The sequence below is a fragment of the Poecilia mexicana genome, unplaced genomic scaffold (assembly GCF_051168715.1).
Source record: "Poecilia mexicana isolate PSO_F unplaced genomic scaffold, ASM5116871v1 scaffold_2, whole genome shotgun sequence".
NCBI classification, from domain to species: domain Eukaryota; kingdom Metazoa; phylum Chordata; class Actinopteri; order Cyprinodontiformes; family Poeciliidae; genus Poecilia; species Poecilia mexicana.
The window spans coordinates 57,565,196-57,583,406 of NW_028263371.1; the positions used below are offsets into that span (position 1 = coordinate 57,565,196).

At 39.4% G+C, this 18,211-nt stretch overlaps 1 protein-coding gene, 1 long non-coding RNA gene and 1 pseudogene across 2 annotated transcripts in view; 2 read left to right on the forward strand and 1 right to left on the reverse strand.

Annotated features, from left to right (window-relative positions):
- The window catches only part of LOC106911389 (inactive dipeptidyl peptidase 10-like), a 62,804-nt gene that overhangs the window by 22,567 nt on the left and 22,026 nt on the right, over nt 1–18,211 (forward strand). The window contains exons 8-9 of the mRNA XM_088008425.1: nt 5,306–5,400; nt 5,596–5,670. Coding sequence (XP_087864551.1) covers nt 5,306–5,400; nt 5,596–5,670 — 170 coding nt within the window. The remainder of the gene's footprint in view (nt 1–5,305; nt 5,401–5,595; nt 5,671–18,211) is intronic.
- Nucleotides 7,449–9,833, reverse strand: LOC148160989 (uncharacterized). Its single transcript, XR_015762322.1, has 2 exons — nt 8,846–9,833; nt 7,449–8,499 (listed from the first exon to the last, which is right to left on the reverse strand). It is a non-coding gene; the product is annotated as an uncharacterized LOC148160989 (long non-coding RNA).
- On the forward strand, nt 15,174–17,117 carry LOC148160990 (uncharacterized; annotated as a pseudogene).

An 18,211-nucleotide genomic window follows, 5' to 3' on the forward strand; every position in this document is an offset into this window, starting at 1 on the left:
GACTCCATAAAGAACGGTTCTCCACTGTCAGAGGGGAATCTGTTCAGGCGATGTCAGGTATCCTGATCGTATTTGTGGAACTAAAATTCACAGATTTCCCAAATCTGAAACGGGATGCCTTGCTTGGATCAAAGCTTGTGCACGACCGCATTTGCAGCTCAACCGTCGTAGGATCAATAAGAACAAAGGAGTGTGTGCTGGTGTAAGTATTATTGATTTGCTTTGTGTTTAGTGAATGGGGATATTTTGAGTGATTGTTTATCCATTTGAGATTCTGATTTACAGCTTCAGTAATTAACACATCCATTATGAAAACCTTTTAGCTAAGTACAGCATAACGGCAGTACCGATACAACTTCTACACCCTGAAGCCTGTCTGTTACAGTCTTACGTTAGCTGAACAGATCAATATGCAATGTGTACCGTATCTGACATACATTAAAAATTTTATTTTACCTGAAAAGGTTCTTTACTAAACTGTAATCGTGTTAGCCACGCTAGCACCGAGTATCAGGCCTAGGCACACTCAAACATTTACCAAAGTAACCCTCAAACCCATGAATGCCGACTTACCCAGCCTTGCAGAACAATAGGCATCAGTGATCTTGTCCACAGTATATTTATGCTGAGGTGTGAGGATCTGCTGTTTTCCTCATCCACCGGTAGCATTTAGCTGCGACGCGCTCAATGTTGGAGGCATCGTGGCTCAAACATCTTGATGTCGTCCAAAAAAGATGACATGAACTTGTTGGTTCCCCTGTCCATTGTCGTGGCTGATATTTTTTGAAAATCCGGCAGAAAGGCTACACTAATCGACTCAGAAATACTTTGTAGAGAGTCAGTTGAAACGAAAGACGCCATGTTTACACATAGAAACTAAGCTCCGCGAGGCTGTTTGTGAGACGACATGCAGCCACGTGGGATTTTAGGGGCGTTTCTGGGCGGAGCTTGGTAAGGTCCATTGCATCCCCTGTCGCGGGAGCGCGCATCGCTCTAAACCCTCGCAAGTTGATGAGAAAACGGACTGAAATATGACCGAATAGGAAATTTTAAAGATATTTGTAACATTATCACGTTTCTTAACCATGTAAGCCCTAAAACGGCGGGTTTTATTTTGCAGATTACTTGAAATAAATACGGTTTTTACACCTTTATTGACACATATGAGTTGAACTTTTTTCAGTCAGTGTCTGCTGAAAATGTTCTCCGCAAATGGTTTGAAATTCTCTGCTTTTTCTTTTTACATCATAATAGCTTAAGAGCATTACAAAACAGAGGCCCATTATGTAGAATATTTATATCACGCTTAACATTCTAGTCTATTAATGTAAGAGGGAATGGATTTTAATATACGAGTCTCAAAATATTTGCATCCGTCCTGTTGGTATGAAACTTATAGCAGTAGCTCAGAGAAAAAATGTCATTACGTAGAAAAGGTGAAATCCTTTAAAACTCTTTATTTCTCCAAGTTAGAAAGTCATACCAACTGTGGCCTGTTGCTCGCCGTTTCTGACTAAGAGTAGCTGGATTGAGAAGGACCTCGCTGCAGCAAACAGGAAGGGGCGGGGCAGATCACGTCAGTCTAACCATAGACATAATATAAGGATAGACCCTCATGGACCGCTCTCGCCTATTGTCGCTGACGAGATTTAGGGCGGCCATCTTGGAGCGGTACACCACTCCACTCAGCGTTATGTGTTTAGCAGCACAATGACGTATCAGCGCATTTAATCGATCATAACACACTTTTTGTTACTGTAACCATATTCAAACATCTATCAAAGCTACATTTATAAACAATTGTATTTTTTAAGTATGTTTTTAATACATAGTTCATCATATTTAAATATGCTTAGTGGCTATAACAATAGAATAGGAATGGAATATTCTGATATCGATGTATGAAGAGCATATTACAAAGCACACAACCGTTCATAATGTATTTAATAAATTATTTAGTAATATCAATACATATTTATATAACTATACAAACACTAATAAATAAAGATTAATAATGGCACAAATAAATAATTAATACTGAATTATATATATAAACGTATATATATATATATATATATTCGGATTTTGGACTCGTCGGCTGAGTCCAAAATCCGACTCGGTTAGCTTTAGTGGCTAACCGTGTGTTAGCCACTAAAGCTAACACACGGTCCAAAATCCGATGTGAGATTCATCCTGCAGTGAATCCGTCTCTCTTTATAGATATCTCCCTCTTCTTCCTCACATCGTGTCTTTAGGAAACTTTCAAAACAAAAACGGAAGATTTAGGATGTATCTTACTTTTGACAGAGTGAAAGAATATAAATAATAGTCTTTACCACCTGTGTAAACTTTGCCGGTGAATGTTATAACACATAAGTTTTATAATATGTGTTATATTGTTTCATTTCTAATATAGGCCCTTGTGTCAGATAATCTAAGTCAATGTTAGAGAATAATAAATGTTTTTAGATTTACGGAATCTCAGTTAGCCTTCATAGCGGGGCTGAACTCGTATTACACCAAGCACTGTAGCTAATATTAGCTGGTATCTCGCCGGTGGACATAAATAGAGTAAAGTAATATTCTAATCACAATATATACACAATAATATGTCCATCTTACTTGTGAAATGTTGTCTGTGGAGCCCTCACATCAGTAATCCATAGATCCGAACAACAATATCCTCAGTGCTGAGGCATCTTCTGCTGTTTTGGTTGAGCAAAGTAGGAGGGTATACCGCTCCAAGATGGCCGCCGTATTTCCTGCGCCGGAGCGGTCCATGAGGCGTCTATGCTTATATTATGTCTATGAGTCTAACACCTTATTTGAAAATGGAACCATTGCACTCTGGAAGTGAAGGGGGCGCTATTTCCTATGTTATCCGCGGCCACCGCTTTTTTATTTTCTTTGGAAATCTTTGATATATTTTCACCTTTAGGAAGGAGTTTCACTCTCAGCATGTATTTGAACTTCTTTCTTTTATTTACTTCAGCCCAGCTCACAGTTTTTACCAAATTCTGTAGCTTTCAGTGTACTTCTAAATCTGCTCCTCAGTCGCATCTTTTCAAGCCTGCTACTGCCTCTAGTGGCGTGGGGGTGGTAACACAACTAATCTAATTTCTAAATCAAAATACCACGTCTTTATTATTTACTATTAATTTCAGCATTACTAACCAAAGATAAATTATCTTTGGCTAATTTTTCATTTTCTTAAGGATGTAGAGCTAATTAAATGACAAACAATACTTTTATACATTAAAAATAATATCTATATATCTCCATCAATTATAGGAGGAACAAAAGAAATAAGGAGACATGAAAAACAGCATGATCAACTATAATAAAAATAACATTTGCAATGTATACGTAAGAAATTTAATTGAGCAAAAGTCAATAACAAACAAATGAATTAGGTACAAAAGAATAACCAGGGTTGTTAAACAGATACAAGCAAAAATTCACATTTCTGTTTTTACGGAGCCATCTATGTTATTCTGAGAGACTTTTTATTGGTAGAGTCTTATATATAGGAAAAAATAAGATGAAACTATTTAGTCTATCAACATGGAACTTTTCCTTCAACTCTAAACAATAAATCATATTCATAGAATCACATTATCAACAATTTGTGAATAGAGCAAAACACTTAGCATGCTATAGGTAAATATTATTTAGTTTGGTTAAGAATAATTATTGCACTGTCAATAAATGATTTCTAATATGTAGTTGCCAGAGTAACGCAGTAATGCCTTCATGTGCTCAGAGGTTCAAACTGATGAATAAAGATGGAAAATATTTCTTGCCGTCTCTCTTGTTCTTTCAGCAAACAGTTGAGACAAAGTTGTTTTTGGTTTCACCACTATTTACCTGCTGTTTTACCTGCCATTCAAAGTATTCTTAAAAGATTGTGTGTTAGTCTGCAGCTCATGTGACCAAACCACCAAGGAGATGAAAAGTTAAAACTTGAGTTAGAATGTTAAGATTTAACATTTTAACTCAACAACCTCTACCTAACTAGAGGTTGTACACAACCTTAAGTTGGGTAACCCCCAGGTCTTCTTAAAAGGTAGAGTCTCTGAGAACAGTTCTTAAAGACACAGTCAGTGTTTTCAGCAAAGTCGAGCTGACTGTCCAGGAATGACTTGAGATATTTAAAATTTGCCACAGTTTCAACAGGTTGGCCATCGAGAGAAACTGGAATCGCTTTCAGATCTTGTTTATGTTGTTTAATTAGCTCTACTTCCTTAAGAAAATGAAAAGGCATGTTCTTTTGTGAGGGAATTTATCTGTTACTGTTCCAGTAATGCCAGAATTAATAATAATAAAGACTTTGTGGTATTCTGATTTAGTAATGTAATTAGATTAGTTGTGTTACCACCCCCACGCCACTAGAGGCAGTAGCAGGCCCGAAAAGATGCGACTGAGGAGCAGATTTAGAAGTACACCGAAAGCTACAGAATTTGTTAAAAACTGTGAGTTTTGCTGAAGTAAATAAGAGAGAGAAGATCAAAAACACACTAAGAGTGAAAATCCTTCTTAAAATGAAGAAATATCACAGATTTCAAAAGAAATTACAAACGGAAGGCCGCGGATAATATAGGAAATAGCGCAACGGATTGCAATGGTCCCATTTCCAAAAAAGGTAAGAGACTGACGGCGGTCCGTCCCGCCCCTTCCTGTTTGCTGCAGCCAGGTGAACTTGGCTGGATTAGCACAGCCGGGCCTGAGGCGGAGCTGTTCGCCAGATGCGTTTAAGACACTTTTTAAAGTAGGAAATTAATGTGAAACCTCAATAATACCAATAAGCAACTCGTTAATTAAATTATGGATACAATTAAAGATGATTGAAACATTTTACACTTTTTCTTTTCAATTTTATAGGGGTAGCAGAGAAGGTCCTGACAGCCCACCACTGAGTAGCAGCTAATGCTGATGTTAGCATCCACCGTAGCAGCTAATGCTAATGTTAGCATTCACAGTTCACAACATCTGAAGAATTTGAAGCTGAAATCTTAAAGATAAACACAGTCTGGATGTTTTAAAAAATCTTTATTGAGACAGAATACAGAGCAATAAAATACTTTTAATCTGAAATTTTTATGAAATAATCATTTTGAAGAGAACTAGCAAAAACCCAACAGCAGAACGAAAACCAATAAAACATCTTTTACATTTACATTTAAGCAGTTGATTTTGATCAACTGCACCTGAACCTCGATGAAGGGCTGAGGTTCAGCTCCGACATGATGGGAAATAATATTTAATTACTGTTTTTAATAAACGTTTAGTGTTTCTGTTGCTGCAGCGCAGGAAGTCATCTACCGCAGCTGGAACGGAGACATTTTCAAACTCAACGTCTACAGCAACGAGACCGAGCTGCTGCTGAAAAACTCAACGTTTGTGAGTCAAACTAACATTCAGATAAAATAATATTACTAAGCTCTTATTGCGGAGGGCTGGTGGCTCTAACACTGCTGTTAAACTTCCTGTCTCCCACCAATCAGCTCTTTCCAGTAAACAATTCATTTGCTGTTTTATTTTCTGGCAGATGTTTTTTTGCACAGCAGAAAATATTTAATTTCTTTTTCTGTACAGGCAATGTTTAAGGCTACCAAGTTTGCAGTTTCTCCAGACAAGAAGTTTGTTCTGCTGGGATACAACGTTCAGCCGGTGAGTCTTAGGTCGGGTTCTGGTCCAAATTTCGGACCAGTTAAAGTTCAGACATGTTATGACATCATCAGTTATTCCTGATCAGATATTAAAATTTTAAATAAGTAAAACTTTTCCTGTTTCAGTAACTAAACAGAATACTCAGGGAATTGTTATGTCATTTATCACTAAAGCTTTTAAATGATCTGAGGAAGCCCAGACGATGATGTCACGGCTCTTCACGTCGCTGACTGGTTCCTTCACATCATGTGACTGAACCCTGCATCTGGCTTCTTAGGGGGCGTTTACACGACAACGATCCAACAAAAACGGAAGTTTTGTTCCGTTTTTGTTGGATCGTTTACACGAAAACGTTCTAATTACGATCTGTGTTTACACACTAACGGCACACATCGAAAACGTGTAATGCTCTCGCTGCGCCTAGTTGGTGCTAGGTTCTTTGAAACTGAGTGCGCATGCGTTTAAAAAAAAAGTTCTACTTAAAGGCATGTAGATTCGTGTTTCCCTATCAGGTACCGTTCTCCCATAGATTGGGAGAAAACACACATTGTGTGCGTCTGATTAGGGCGCATGCAGTTGGAAAAAGTGGGATAACTTTGCTGCAACACCTTGTTTGAGCTTTCACGGTGTCCGTAGCGGGCCCCGGACTGGAAGCTGTTTATTGCTTTTACCTGGGAATGGCCAACAGTCTGTTATTCCTATATAAATTTGATAAAATAGGAGCTTCCACACTTCCCAATCCGTGTCCTCTGTCACCTTTTCCAGCAGTTAAAACAGTTTAATCCGTTGCTAACAAGTCGTAACCTGTTTTTCCGAGCCGCCTTCAAACGCAACATTAACGCTGAGACGCTCGCGCTGGGTTTACACCTGTGCGGGAGCGAAGGGGACCTGCTGCTGCTGCGCAGGTGTGTTAGAATCATGGCAGCAAACTAGCAAAACGCAAATAACTGCACAGTTTTTTCCCCAAACTAACCGACTGAGTTGAGTAAAGCTGTTGGATGCAGGTAATGTTAGCTAAAAGATGACTAGCTAATATCAATACAGCACGTTAAGCTTGTTAACAAGTAGCCTGTATGCTATTGATGTTGTCTATGTTCAGCTACGTAGACTCATTTTGCCCCCCCAAAATAAGTCGATGCCCCCCCTGTTAAACTCGTCAGGAGCCGGGGCTGGTCCGTAGTTCTCTAGATAAGAGGCTGAACAAGCAGCCGTGTATTTTGCCACCTGGGCGGTGGAGCGGTGAAGAGACGCTGAGGGAACCGTATCTGATGGGGAAACAGTACCCAGTGAGTACCCAGATAGCACAGAATCATTGAAACAACATTGAATCAATGTCAGCCAGAAACATTGAATCAACGTTGAAAGTGGTCGGTGACTTGTATGTTGAATCAACGTTAGGGTTTCAACCATTACTGACATATCAATGTTGATTCAACCATCATCTGTATGTCAACTTACATGCCTATTTGTGTTGATATTACATTGAATCAGTTAGGAATCAACGTTCATTCAACCATCATCTGAACGTGGATCTGCATGCAGATTTGTGTTGATTCTACATTGAATCAATGTTGATTCAACACTCATTTGACTGTGGATGTACATGCAGATTTGGGTTGTTTTTATATTGAATGAAAGCTAAGGATTTATGTACATTTTAGGTCTGATAGGTCTACATCATAACATGCCACTAAAAGTTTCTTCACTGGTGTTAAACACTGTATTATTGGCAGATGATGCGTAAACTGTGTACAAAAGTTTAAAAATGACAACATGGGTTTGATTTAACATTTTATTTAAGAAAAGAGGGACAGATCTTTAAACATATTTGATTCCTTTTTGACTGTCAAAACAACAGTCTGTTGTCCACAGAAGAACAGAGTCCATGAAGTTAAGCTTTGTACTGTATGAAGTAGGGAAACAGTACAAGTTGTGGTAACCCCAGTTTGACTCTGGTTGGCGTCACTTTGATTCCTTGTGATGTCTTCCTCTCATTCTGGTGCATAATGAAGCCACTTCTTGACAGTTTCACTGCAGTCCTCAAGAGTCAGCGTTTGGTCAAACTGCAGAGCAACAGCTGAAAAAAATAAAAGTGAGGAAGGTGCCAGTTAGAAATATGATAAACATTTGAAAAGTTCTGAAACACAATGAAAGATTAAACAGTGTACTGGTTACAGGTCTGAGAACAAATACAAACCATATAGTTCCCCATGTACACTCACTGTTAAATTAATATCTTAATCTCTCATTGATATTTATCTTAATGTTTACATATACAACTGCATTTACCCATCAAGCTGCAGTATAGTGTAGGATTTATGATATTGATATTAAATCAATATTTAAAATAAAGGGCTGTTTATCAGAAAACCTAACAATAAAACTCAGGGAGGATCAGGTTTATTTAACACACCAGAGACAAATAAATCGAACAAAAGGTGATTTATAGTGTAGTTGGAAAAATTATAATTTATACAGAATAAACTTCCATCAAATAGCTGGTTTAATCTTCCATCAACTACAAATATTTCCAAATAAGTTGATTAAATTCCTTAAAAAGTGTCTATATGCTAATAAAGATCCCACACAAGTAACAATAGTCCAGTTCAATTTAACCAGTTACCAATCCAAGAATCAACAGACTGAATCAGTCATTAGCAGGTTTAGTTCAGTGTTTCACCTGCCTTACATGTTAAATGTTTCCCTTCTGCCTCACCTGGATTCAATCTGTGGATGATTAACAACCTTCTGCACTTCTTGATGGCTGCAGACGGTCATGTAATCATCCAACTCAGCTGTTCTGGTACAGAGGTTCATTTAAGCACGTCCCTAAGCATATCATAATAAAAAGTTAAAAACAAGTGATTACTATCACAACAATTTAAAGCCCACCTGGACCAGCCAGCCTTACACTTCCTTGTCCACCACATGCTCTCCCAGACCAAACAATAGGCCCCGCCCTATTTTAAAAACTCAAATCCCACAAAATCTCGCAGGATTTCATACTTAGGCCTGGAGTGGTGGGTAGGATGAAAATAATACAAAAGGAGACATGACCTCAATTATTAAAAATATCCGTTTTGCCCCAAAATAACCAGGATTACTATGGGCACAAAACAATGCCCTTATTTTTCAATAAACACATTTAAGATCAAAGTAATATTGAAAAACTTACCATAAAACTGCTCAGCGGAGAATTCAATTCAGAAGCCGGTAGCAAACAAGCCAGCAGCAAAGTGGCTGTTTGGTTGGGACAAACCACAAGTGTAAAATCGGGGAGGTGGACTGTACAACTCCTAGTACAGACTTGTAGATGTTTTTGTGTCAACACATTATGCACAGTCAGTAATAATATTTACAGACAAGTAAGAAAATGTACAGAAAGGAATCACAACCCACTGTTCTCAACATGTAGTGCTTAATTTGAAACATGATTAACCCCCACCTAGTAATAAAATGTTCTGACCCAGAGCTCAAGGAGGGGGAGGGAAGAAGGGATGAGAGGGGGTAAAGAGGAGAAGGTTGGGAGGAGTGGCTGGGTGGGGGAGGTTTGGGAGGGAGTAGGGGGAGATGAGGAGGTGATGAGGGATGCAACAAACTGCCCAGATTCCACACAACGGTAAATAAACGTTGAATTATAGTCAGAATGGTTGATTTTTGGTTGAGGTCAACAACTGACGGTTGATCAACCATCAAACAACCATCCACCTCCAGCCAAGTAACCGATGTTGAAACTGTGTCATTGAGTCAATGTTGTTTTGTGGTTGAAATCTAATGAATGAAATGCTAATGTCTGATCAACGACTGATCAATGTTGAATCAATGTTGAATCAATGTCAGCTGTTTTGCCACACCCCTTCCCCTCCTCTCCTCCTCATCAGAGCATTTTATTAGTGAGTGGGGGGTATTACATTCTAAATTAACCTCTGTAAAGGATAGTGGGTGAAGATTCATTTCTGTACATTTTCTTTCTTTTTCATAAAAAAGTCCTACTGACCATTTGAGTGTGATATATTGACACAAAAACATCTACAACTTACTACAAGGAGTGGAGCGGTCCACCCCCGCCGTTTACATGAGTGGGATGTCCCAAACACACAGCCACTTCGCTGCTGGCTTGTTGGCAAAAGATGTTAATTCAATGTTGAATTGCCATCATGTGCAATCTGGGCAGGTGCAGAGCTATGGGGGGGGGGGGGGGCTGGGGGTGCGGTTTCAAGTCGCTTAAATGTCTGATTATAGACTGAGAAAGTCTACCGCCTGTTGAGTCTATTTAATGTTAAAGTTACTTTCCCTCAATGGAATATATACTAGTCAGTCCCAGTGACCGTTTCACTCACGGTTTAGCCGATGTGTTTCCTGGGTAACGATCAACCAAAAAACGCAGACCAACCTCCCCGCCCCTCGCTCAACAGTTTCTGGTAGCGCAGGCGATAAACGTCAGGGGCCTGGTGATTCGTTAGGGGTCCGGTAATTAGCCCCGCCCCCCGGCCCAACGCTGACTTGTTCCGCTAGTGAATCTGGGTACAGAACGGAATCACAACTCAGTGTTGTCAACACATAGTGCTTAAGTTAAAACGTGATTAACCCTCACCTAAAAGGGGTTGTGCTGTGGTGGCGCAGGGGTTAAGCACAAACCACAGTCAAGGCCTCAGTCCTCAACACAGCTGTCACAGGTTCAATTCCTGACCTTGGCAACCTTTGCTGCATTACCCCCCTTCTCTCATTACCCAATTAACTGTCAAATAAAGGCCACTAGCCAAAACAATCTTTTAAAAAATAAAGTGTGAAAAATGAAAAACCCTCACTTAAAATTAAAGTTGTTTCACCCGATTGAGGGGTAGATGGGCCCAGGTGGGGGGAAAGAGGTGTGTGTGTGTTTTTGGCGGGTGGAGGGAAGGGGGTTGGGCGTTTGAATGGCAGGCGGTGGTGAGGGGTGCAAAAAACACCTGAACACTTTGATTACTAGTTTTTCCCCAAACCTTATCCTCAAGGCAAACTGACCTGCATGCTTTCAGTTCAGCAAAACCTTGTTAATCAAATGTTAATTAAAATCATGTGTGCTGAATTAGGGAAATGGCTAAAACTTGCAGGGCAGTGTGCCTGGTGCCGGTGGTGAAAAACACTGGATTCGATGTGGCATTTCAATCAATGAATGTTAACTGGCTAGAATTGAATGGTTGTTTGATGGTTGATCCAGCTTCTGTCGTTGACCTGAACCATACATGCAGCCTTTGTGATCATAATTCAACATTAAATTAACATCGTGTGCTATCTGGGTAGTTCTTCCCCAAACCTTGACGTCAATCAAACTGACCTGCGTTTTTTCAGTTCAGCAAAACCCCGTTAATCAGACGTCAATTAATATCATGTGTGTTGAATTAGGGAAATGCCTAAAACTTGTAGGGCCTGGAGGACCAGTGCTGAAACACACTGGATTCGACGTTGGCATTTCATTTATTTGATGTCAACCACAAAACATTGATTCAATGACACAGTTTCAACATCGGTTACTTGGCTAGAGGTGGATGGTTGTTTGATGGTTGATCCACCATCATTTGTCGTCTTCAACCAAAAATCAACCATTAATCAGACTTCGGCATTTCAGTGATCAGATTTCAACCACAAAACAACGTTGATTCAATGTCACAGTTTCAACGGTTTGATTGGATGATTGTTTGATGGTTGATCCACCGTCATTTGTCGACTTCAACCAAAAATCAACGATTCTAACTATTTTTCAACGTTGATTTAACATCATGTGCTATCTGGGTAGTTTCTTCTTCTGTGGATTGTAGGAAGCAGCTATGTTTTGCGTCATACTATGCATGAGCTGGGGATTCTCTGGAAGAAAAGATCCGTTTTCTCGGTTTACACGACAATGGAAAACGGTACGTTTCAGAAACATCGCACTCTAGAACCCGTTTTCAATCTGTGCCGTTGTCAGAGAAAACATTCGGTGGTTTCGTGTAAATGCGCACTACAAACACAACAAAACTCTTCCGTTTTCCCCCGAAATCGTTGTCGTGTAAACGGGGCCTTAGAATCAGGAAAAAAAATGATTTAGTGTTTCATTTGCAGGAACAGTGTCCCTTTGGAAGGTCAAAGGTCAGGTGATCAGTGAATCTGAGGTCATGATTGGATGTTTGGATGGAACTGTTTGGGAACAATAACCAATAATCACCCTCCGCCCTCAGAACGCGGCTGATTAACGTCTCGTTTTAACGTTTAACCTTCAGAGGGAGTTAAAGATGGCCTCCCTGGTTTAACAGGTTAAGGTTAGTTACCTCCCTGGTTTAACAGGTTAAGGTTAGTTACCTCCCTGGTTTAACAGGTTAAGGTTAGTTCTCTCCCTGGGTTAACAGGTTAAGGTTAGTTACCTCCCTGGTTTAACAGGTTAAGGTTAGTTACCTCCCTGGTTTAACAGGGTTAGTTACCTCCCTGGTTTAACAGGTTAAGGTTAGTTATCTCCCTGGTTTAACAGGTTAAGGTTAGTTACCTCCCTGGTTTAACAGGGTTAGTTACCTCCCTGGTTTAACAGGTTAAGGTTAGTTACCTCCCTGGTTTAACAGGGTTAGTTACCTCCCTGGTTTAACAGGTTAAGGTTAGTTACCTCCCTGGTTTAACAGGTTAAGGTTAGTTACCTCCCTGGTTTAACAGGGTTAGTTACCTCCCTGGTTTAACAGGTTAAGGTTAGTTACCTCCCTGGTTTAACAGGGTTAGTTTTCTCCCTGGTTTAACAGGTTAAGGTTAGTTACCTCCCTGGTTTAACAGGGTTAGTTTTCTCCCTGGGTTAACAGGTTAAGGTTAGTTACCTCCCTGGTTTAACAGGTTAAGGTTAGTTACCTCCCTGGTTTAACAGGGTTAGTTCTCTCCCTGGTTTAACAGGTTAAGGTTAGTTACCTCCCTGGTTTAACAGGTTAAGGTTAGTTACCTCCCTGGTTTAACAGGGTTAGTTTTCTCCCTGGTTTAACAGGTTAAGGTTAGTTACCTCCCTGGTTTAACAGGGTTAGTTTTCTCCCTGGTTTAACAGGGTTAGTTACCTCCCTGGTTTAACAGGTTAAGGTTAGTTCTCTCCCTGGTTTAACTCACCTGGATCCAATGATGGCTCATTAGAGGAGAACACTGACCTGATGAGAAGGTTGTTTCTACCACCAGGGAGAGAGTAAAACATGCAGGATGCGTCCAGGACCCACTTTGGGCTCCACTGATCTATGGAGAAACAAAAAATTCAAGACATTTGAGGACTAAAAACACAACAATGTCTACTGGGAATTTTATAAATATCTTCAGCTAAGGCATAAATGGAAATGGTTATGGAAAAACAATCCTTGTTTGTCAAACGTGACAGATTTGTGTCCAGATTCTGCTGAGCTACAGCCAGAAACAAACAGTGCGGAGAATTTAACCTGCAACAACGGAGCCAGCAGGGGGAGACATTTTGACTCTAGAACCTCAGAATGTAACCGATATAAAGAAATGCAGTATGTACACAATGTATGCATATCTCCACATATGTATAGCAAGTTCAAGAAGGAAGCTCTGCTAGCTAACGGTGCTGCAATGCTAAGTTAGCATTAGCTAACAGTTAGCATTAGCCCAGCCCTGGGTCTCCTCAGGCTCATACCCAGTCACCTGGATTCTCCACACTGTGCAGTTCCTGCTGATTTTGGCCAGAGAGTCAGGAAGATGAAAGTTTCTGTTGTGACGGCCTTCGATCCAACTGGAAAAACTTAATTTCTGAAGTTATTGTTTGTGACAGATTGAGATATTGTCTGAATGGGAAAGGTTCTGCTCTTTAAAAAGATGGGAACGTGTTCCTGAGTGTCTCAAAATAAAAAGGCCAGTAATGTGACCCTGAATGATGAATATCTTTAAGTTTTTATATAAATGGGTTACTTTTTGCAAATTGCTGTTAATTATTTACTTGCCTCCTGTTTTTGCTTTAGTTTTCTGTCGGTCCTGTTGTAGTTCTTTTTTCTTTGTAAATTTTCAAAATATCTAATAAACATAAAATAAAAAAAAATACATATATAAATTATGCAGCAGTCAGCAGTGATGGGATATTATAAGAAAACCTGAAAATGAAAACAAAACCTCCCGACTGTCATGAAGCATACATCATCACCACTTGCTGCAGATATCTGCAGCTGTTTATGACGAGACAGGAAGATGATTACATTCTGACTCGTCATAATTCCCAATAAAGATACTTCATATGTATTTTGGATCAGAAATAATTCAGTAAATTAAACTGCAGACTCAGATAAATTAACTCATGATTCCTTTAAAGATCAGAGATCTCTGGAACATTTTTAATCTAAAGGTTTTTCATATTTCACATATCTTGAATTAATATTCTGACTAGTCAGTCACTGATATCTGGAATAATTACATTATAATGAGATACTATTTCATTATAACATCGGCTCAGGACGTTTAGGGACTGTGGAGGTTCATCTGCACCGTTTGACTTTACCGTCGGTCGCGCCTGCCGCCAGCAAGCATCCAGCTAAATGTAGCTGTTTACAACGGTAAGAAATGTGGTTTTGTTCATTTAAGTCTGTAATATAAGCTAGAATAAAGTAATCAATGTGGCATCCTGACCACGGCAGCTAATCTTGAAGATAGCTTAAGAAGATGGATATCTTTGAAGCTAACGTTTTCTGTTTCTTTACTTCGTCAGTCCACAACTGACTTTCCAGTAACTGTAGTTAATATCTGAGGATTACGTGGTACTTTTATTATGACACATGTTCAGTTTACCACAAGGTCGTGGTGTAATAACTGGTGAGTAGTTCGTAGATGCTGCATCTCCCTCCCAAACCAAAACGAAACCTCTGAGCCGATGTGTTTTTAAAAGTTAAACTAAAATATGTCATGTACTCTCTCTCTTTTATTATTATTATTATTATTATTATTATTATTAAATTCTAAATAATTTAAGTAACTAAACCACAAGCAAAGAAATTTAAATATATTTTGTCTGTCTGCAAATCTATTTTATTGATTTAATCAGTAAGTTCAAATAACAACCAATCCAACATGTTCTTGCTCAGTGTGTTTCAGAAGGACAGAAGCCTGGACAGCGAGGAGCAGCTGGAGCCTTTTCTGATCACACAGGAGGTCTTAGGTCCCGTTCTCTACTGAATGACCTCTGTTCTCCACACGGCTTCATTTTCAGTGTTTTTCCTTTTCTACTGCTAAAGACAATGTCAATATAGAACGGTACAGTTCTTTATTACCAACAAATGTTTTCTTATCTTTTCTGTGAACTTAAAGAAGTTTCTCAAGATGAGTCCATTTTAAAGTAAAACCTCTGCATATGCACATATTTGTGTAATTATACAAATAACTGTGGTTTATAGTTATTATAAAACAAAAGTTTTAAATTTAAAAAATAAATATTTTGGTGAAAAAATGTATTTGTAACATTGAAATAGTTTGAATTTAGCCGTAGTAAAATATTTGACAAAAAAACATAGTGCTGAAAGGCATTATGAATGTCCCAGCTGGGGGCTTTCTGCATGGAGAGAGACCACCTGAGAACCCACCATGTATCTCAGGTGAACCCACCATGCATCTCAGGTGAACCCACCATGCATCTCAGGTGAACCCACCATGCATCTCAGGTGAACCCACCATGTATCTCAGGTGAACCCACCATGTATCTCAGGTGAACCCACCATGCATCTCAGGTGAACCCACCATGTATCTCAGGTGAACCCACCATGTTCTCTCTCTGGGTTCTCCGGTTTCCTCCCACAGTCCAAAAACATGACTGTCAGGTTAATTGGTCTCTCTAAACTCTCCCTAGGTGTGGTTGTGTGTCTCTGTGTTGCCCTGCGACAGACTGGTGACCCGTCCAGGTGACCCGTCCAGGTGACCCCATCTCTTGTTTTCTGTAGATAGACACCAGACCCCTCCCGACCCTACTAGGGATAAGAGTGCTAGAAAATGCATTGATGGATGGCATTATGAATGACTATATTATTATTAGTTTTCCAGGTAAAATTATAATTTGCAGTATGTTTGCTTTACATTTTATTGGGAACATCTGATGATGGCCAAATGTGAGATAATCCAGATGGCTCTTGGCCTTTTCTTTCCAAATGGGAGAAATAGAGAAGGGTCCATAACAGATTTTGAAATAGATCTGAAAGATTATCAGGAAGTGGCAATTGATGACAAAATCTCTGTTGGACAAATGTTTCATGTTACAAAACTGAGCATTGTCAGGTTTTACCTGACCACCCGTAAAAAGAAGGCTAACCAGTCAGTCAGTCAAGATGAAGTTTTGTCTTCACCTTTTTTCAGGATCAAGACCGTTCTCTGAATCAGCCCTCCTCTTCATCTGCTGTAAATGTTGCAGCGACCAGCCAATCTGCAATATCCACAGTAACTTCTGACTTCCTATTTGTTGGAAATATAACAAATCATGACAATATTAACTTTTCACTTCATTCTGCAGAGCTCAGGGAGGAGGGTTTGGATAGCAGTAACATAGTGTTTGCCTCTATCCCCTCAATCCACATCATCTGTCAAGGCAGTGAAGAAGATACTGGTAGTTCACAGAGGTCAGGTACTTCCTGAGCTCATAGCAACTTCTGTGATGATGGACTTCTAGATAGAGACTTCAAAATCCAACTTGTCCTGCCAGATGGAACACCTGAGATGGGTTATGATGACGGAGGAGTCGTTAGAGACTGTCTTCTATGACCAGTGTACTACAGGAAACACTTAGAAAGGCCCTTTTCTGAGGCATGATTATGGACAGCAGCAGTGGGACAGTGTAGGCCGAATAATTGTCTTTGGATGGACAAGAGAGAAATATCTTCCTATGAAGATTGCACCTGTCATACTGGAGCAAGCAGCTCACAGGTAAAAAGTGAGGTGGTGGAGAATTTCCTTAAGTGCATGCCTGAATCTGAGCGTTTTGAGTTTCAGTCGTGGCAGTCAGACTTCAGCAGTGTTGACAAAGAGGAACTGATAGAGATTCTTGATAACCACAGTTGCAGACGAATGCCCAGTGCCAGCAATGTCAATGAAATCCTCCAGGAGTTGCACACAAAACACTTGTCCAAGAGCCTGCTTACGTTATTGAACAGTGGGCCAAAACACTCCGTATCACTGGGAACAGCTTCCAGGACCTTTCTTCATTGTATGAAAACTTGGAACCAAGTGCAAGAAAAGTTTTGAAGTCCATTGTCTTTCCTCAGGAAATGAATATTCATCAGAAGGATATTCAAAAGTACGTTAGCACGTATATCAGGAATGCAGATTTGCAGCATCTGTCCTTGTTTCTAAGGTTCTGCACAGGCTCAGACCTGTTCCTGGATAAGAACATTCTTATCGATTTCACAACGATTCAAGGGTTTCTCAGAAGATCGGTGTCCTTGAGCTGTCAGTCTATCATGACAGCTATCCAGATTTCAGTGCTGAAATGAACAAGGTTTTGGAGTCTAATGTATGGGTCATGGACGTTAAAGTTTTGAAAGTGGTGGAGGTAGAGGGTGGAGCTACACAGTTGTGGAACTGCTAAAAGAAAAAAAAAGAGATTAAGGTGGCTATTTAAAGTAACAAGTTGTCTATCAAGATCAAAGTAGATGTTTTGAGGATTTCCCCCAAATTTCCTTGACAGAGTTTAAAGTTTTAGAGGTAACATTTTACCTGGGTGATGTTAGCTTTCCCAAACTTTGTCCAGATGTAATTAGAAGGATCAGCTGTTTGTGACAGGTAAATGCTGGTTTGTGCAGCACAGCTGTTGGTTTGTTTAAAGGTAGGTTGTCAAAACTCAACAAGGCTTCTTAGCACTACTCTTCTTCAAAATATCAGTAATTTGGAATCTGTAGTGATTTTTGATGCAAAAAACAGAGTCAATACTTACTGGTAGGATTAAGTACAAAATGTTAAGTATTTGTAAGCCATGTTGTCATTTATGAATGACATTTGTACTTTTACATATTCAACGTTGAAGTTTTAAGTTATTTGAAATGTAATCAGTACAGAATTGACATTGTCCACATCATCACAAACATAGAAAATAAACATGGCAACTTAACTTGTTTTTCTTTTTTGCTCTCTCCCTGGTCATTTTTTAGTCAAAAATGTGCAGCATTTAATGTAAGTTACTTAATTATTGTTGCCAAAGAAACGTCTTGTTGTAAGTAGAGATTCTACCAGACATGCACAAGTTTTCAGATCTGCTAACCTTCAGGGGGGCAGTCAAAGCAAAGCCATGATGCCAGACAATAAACTGTAGCTGACTTTTGTTTTGCCATAGTTAACATGTTAATTGTTAGCTGACATAATGAATCAGAAGAGGTAAAGTGAAAATGACTGTAGGAAATGTTTCCAGCCAGAACAAACAAAAATAGGAACTGGTTTTTGTTATTGTGTCTTTTTATGAGACACAACTGTGTCGACTGTTGTTACATCGCATTCATATTCATAAAATCATTTTCTGAATTCTTTTTTGCACATTCGATTTCATTTGTGGAAGGTTATAAAAATGTCTTTTTATTTTACTGGGCACAACTTG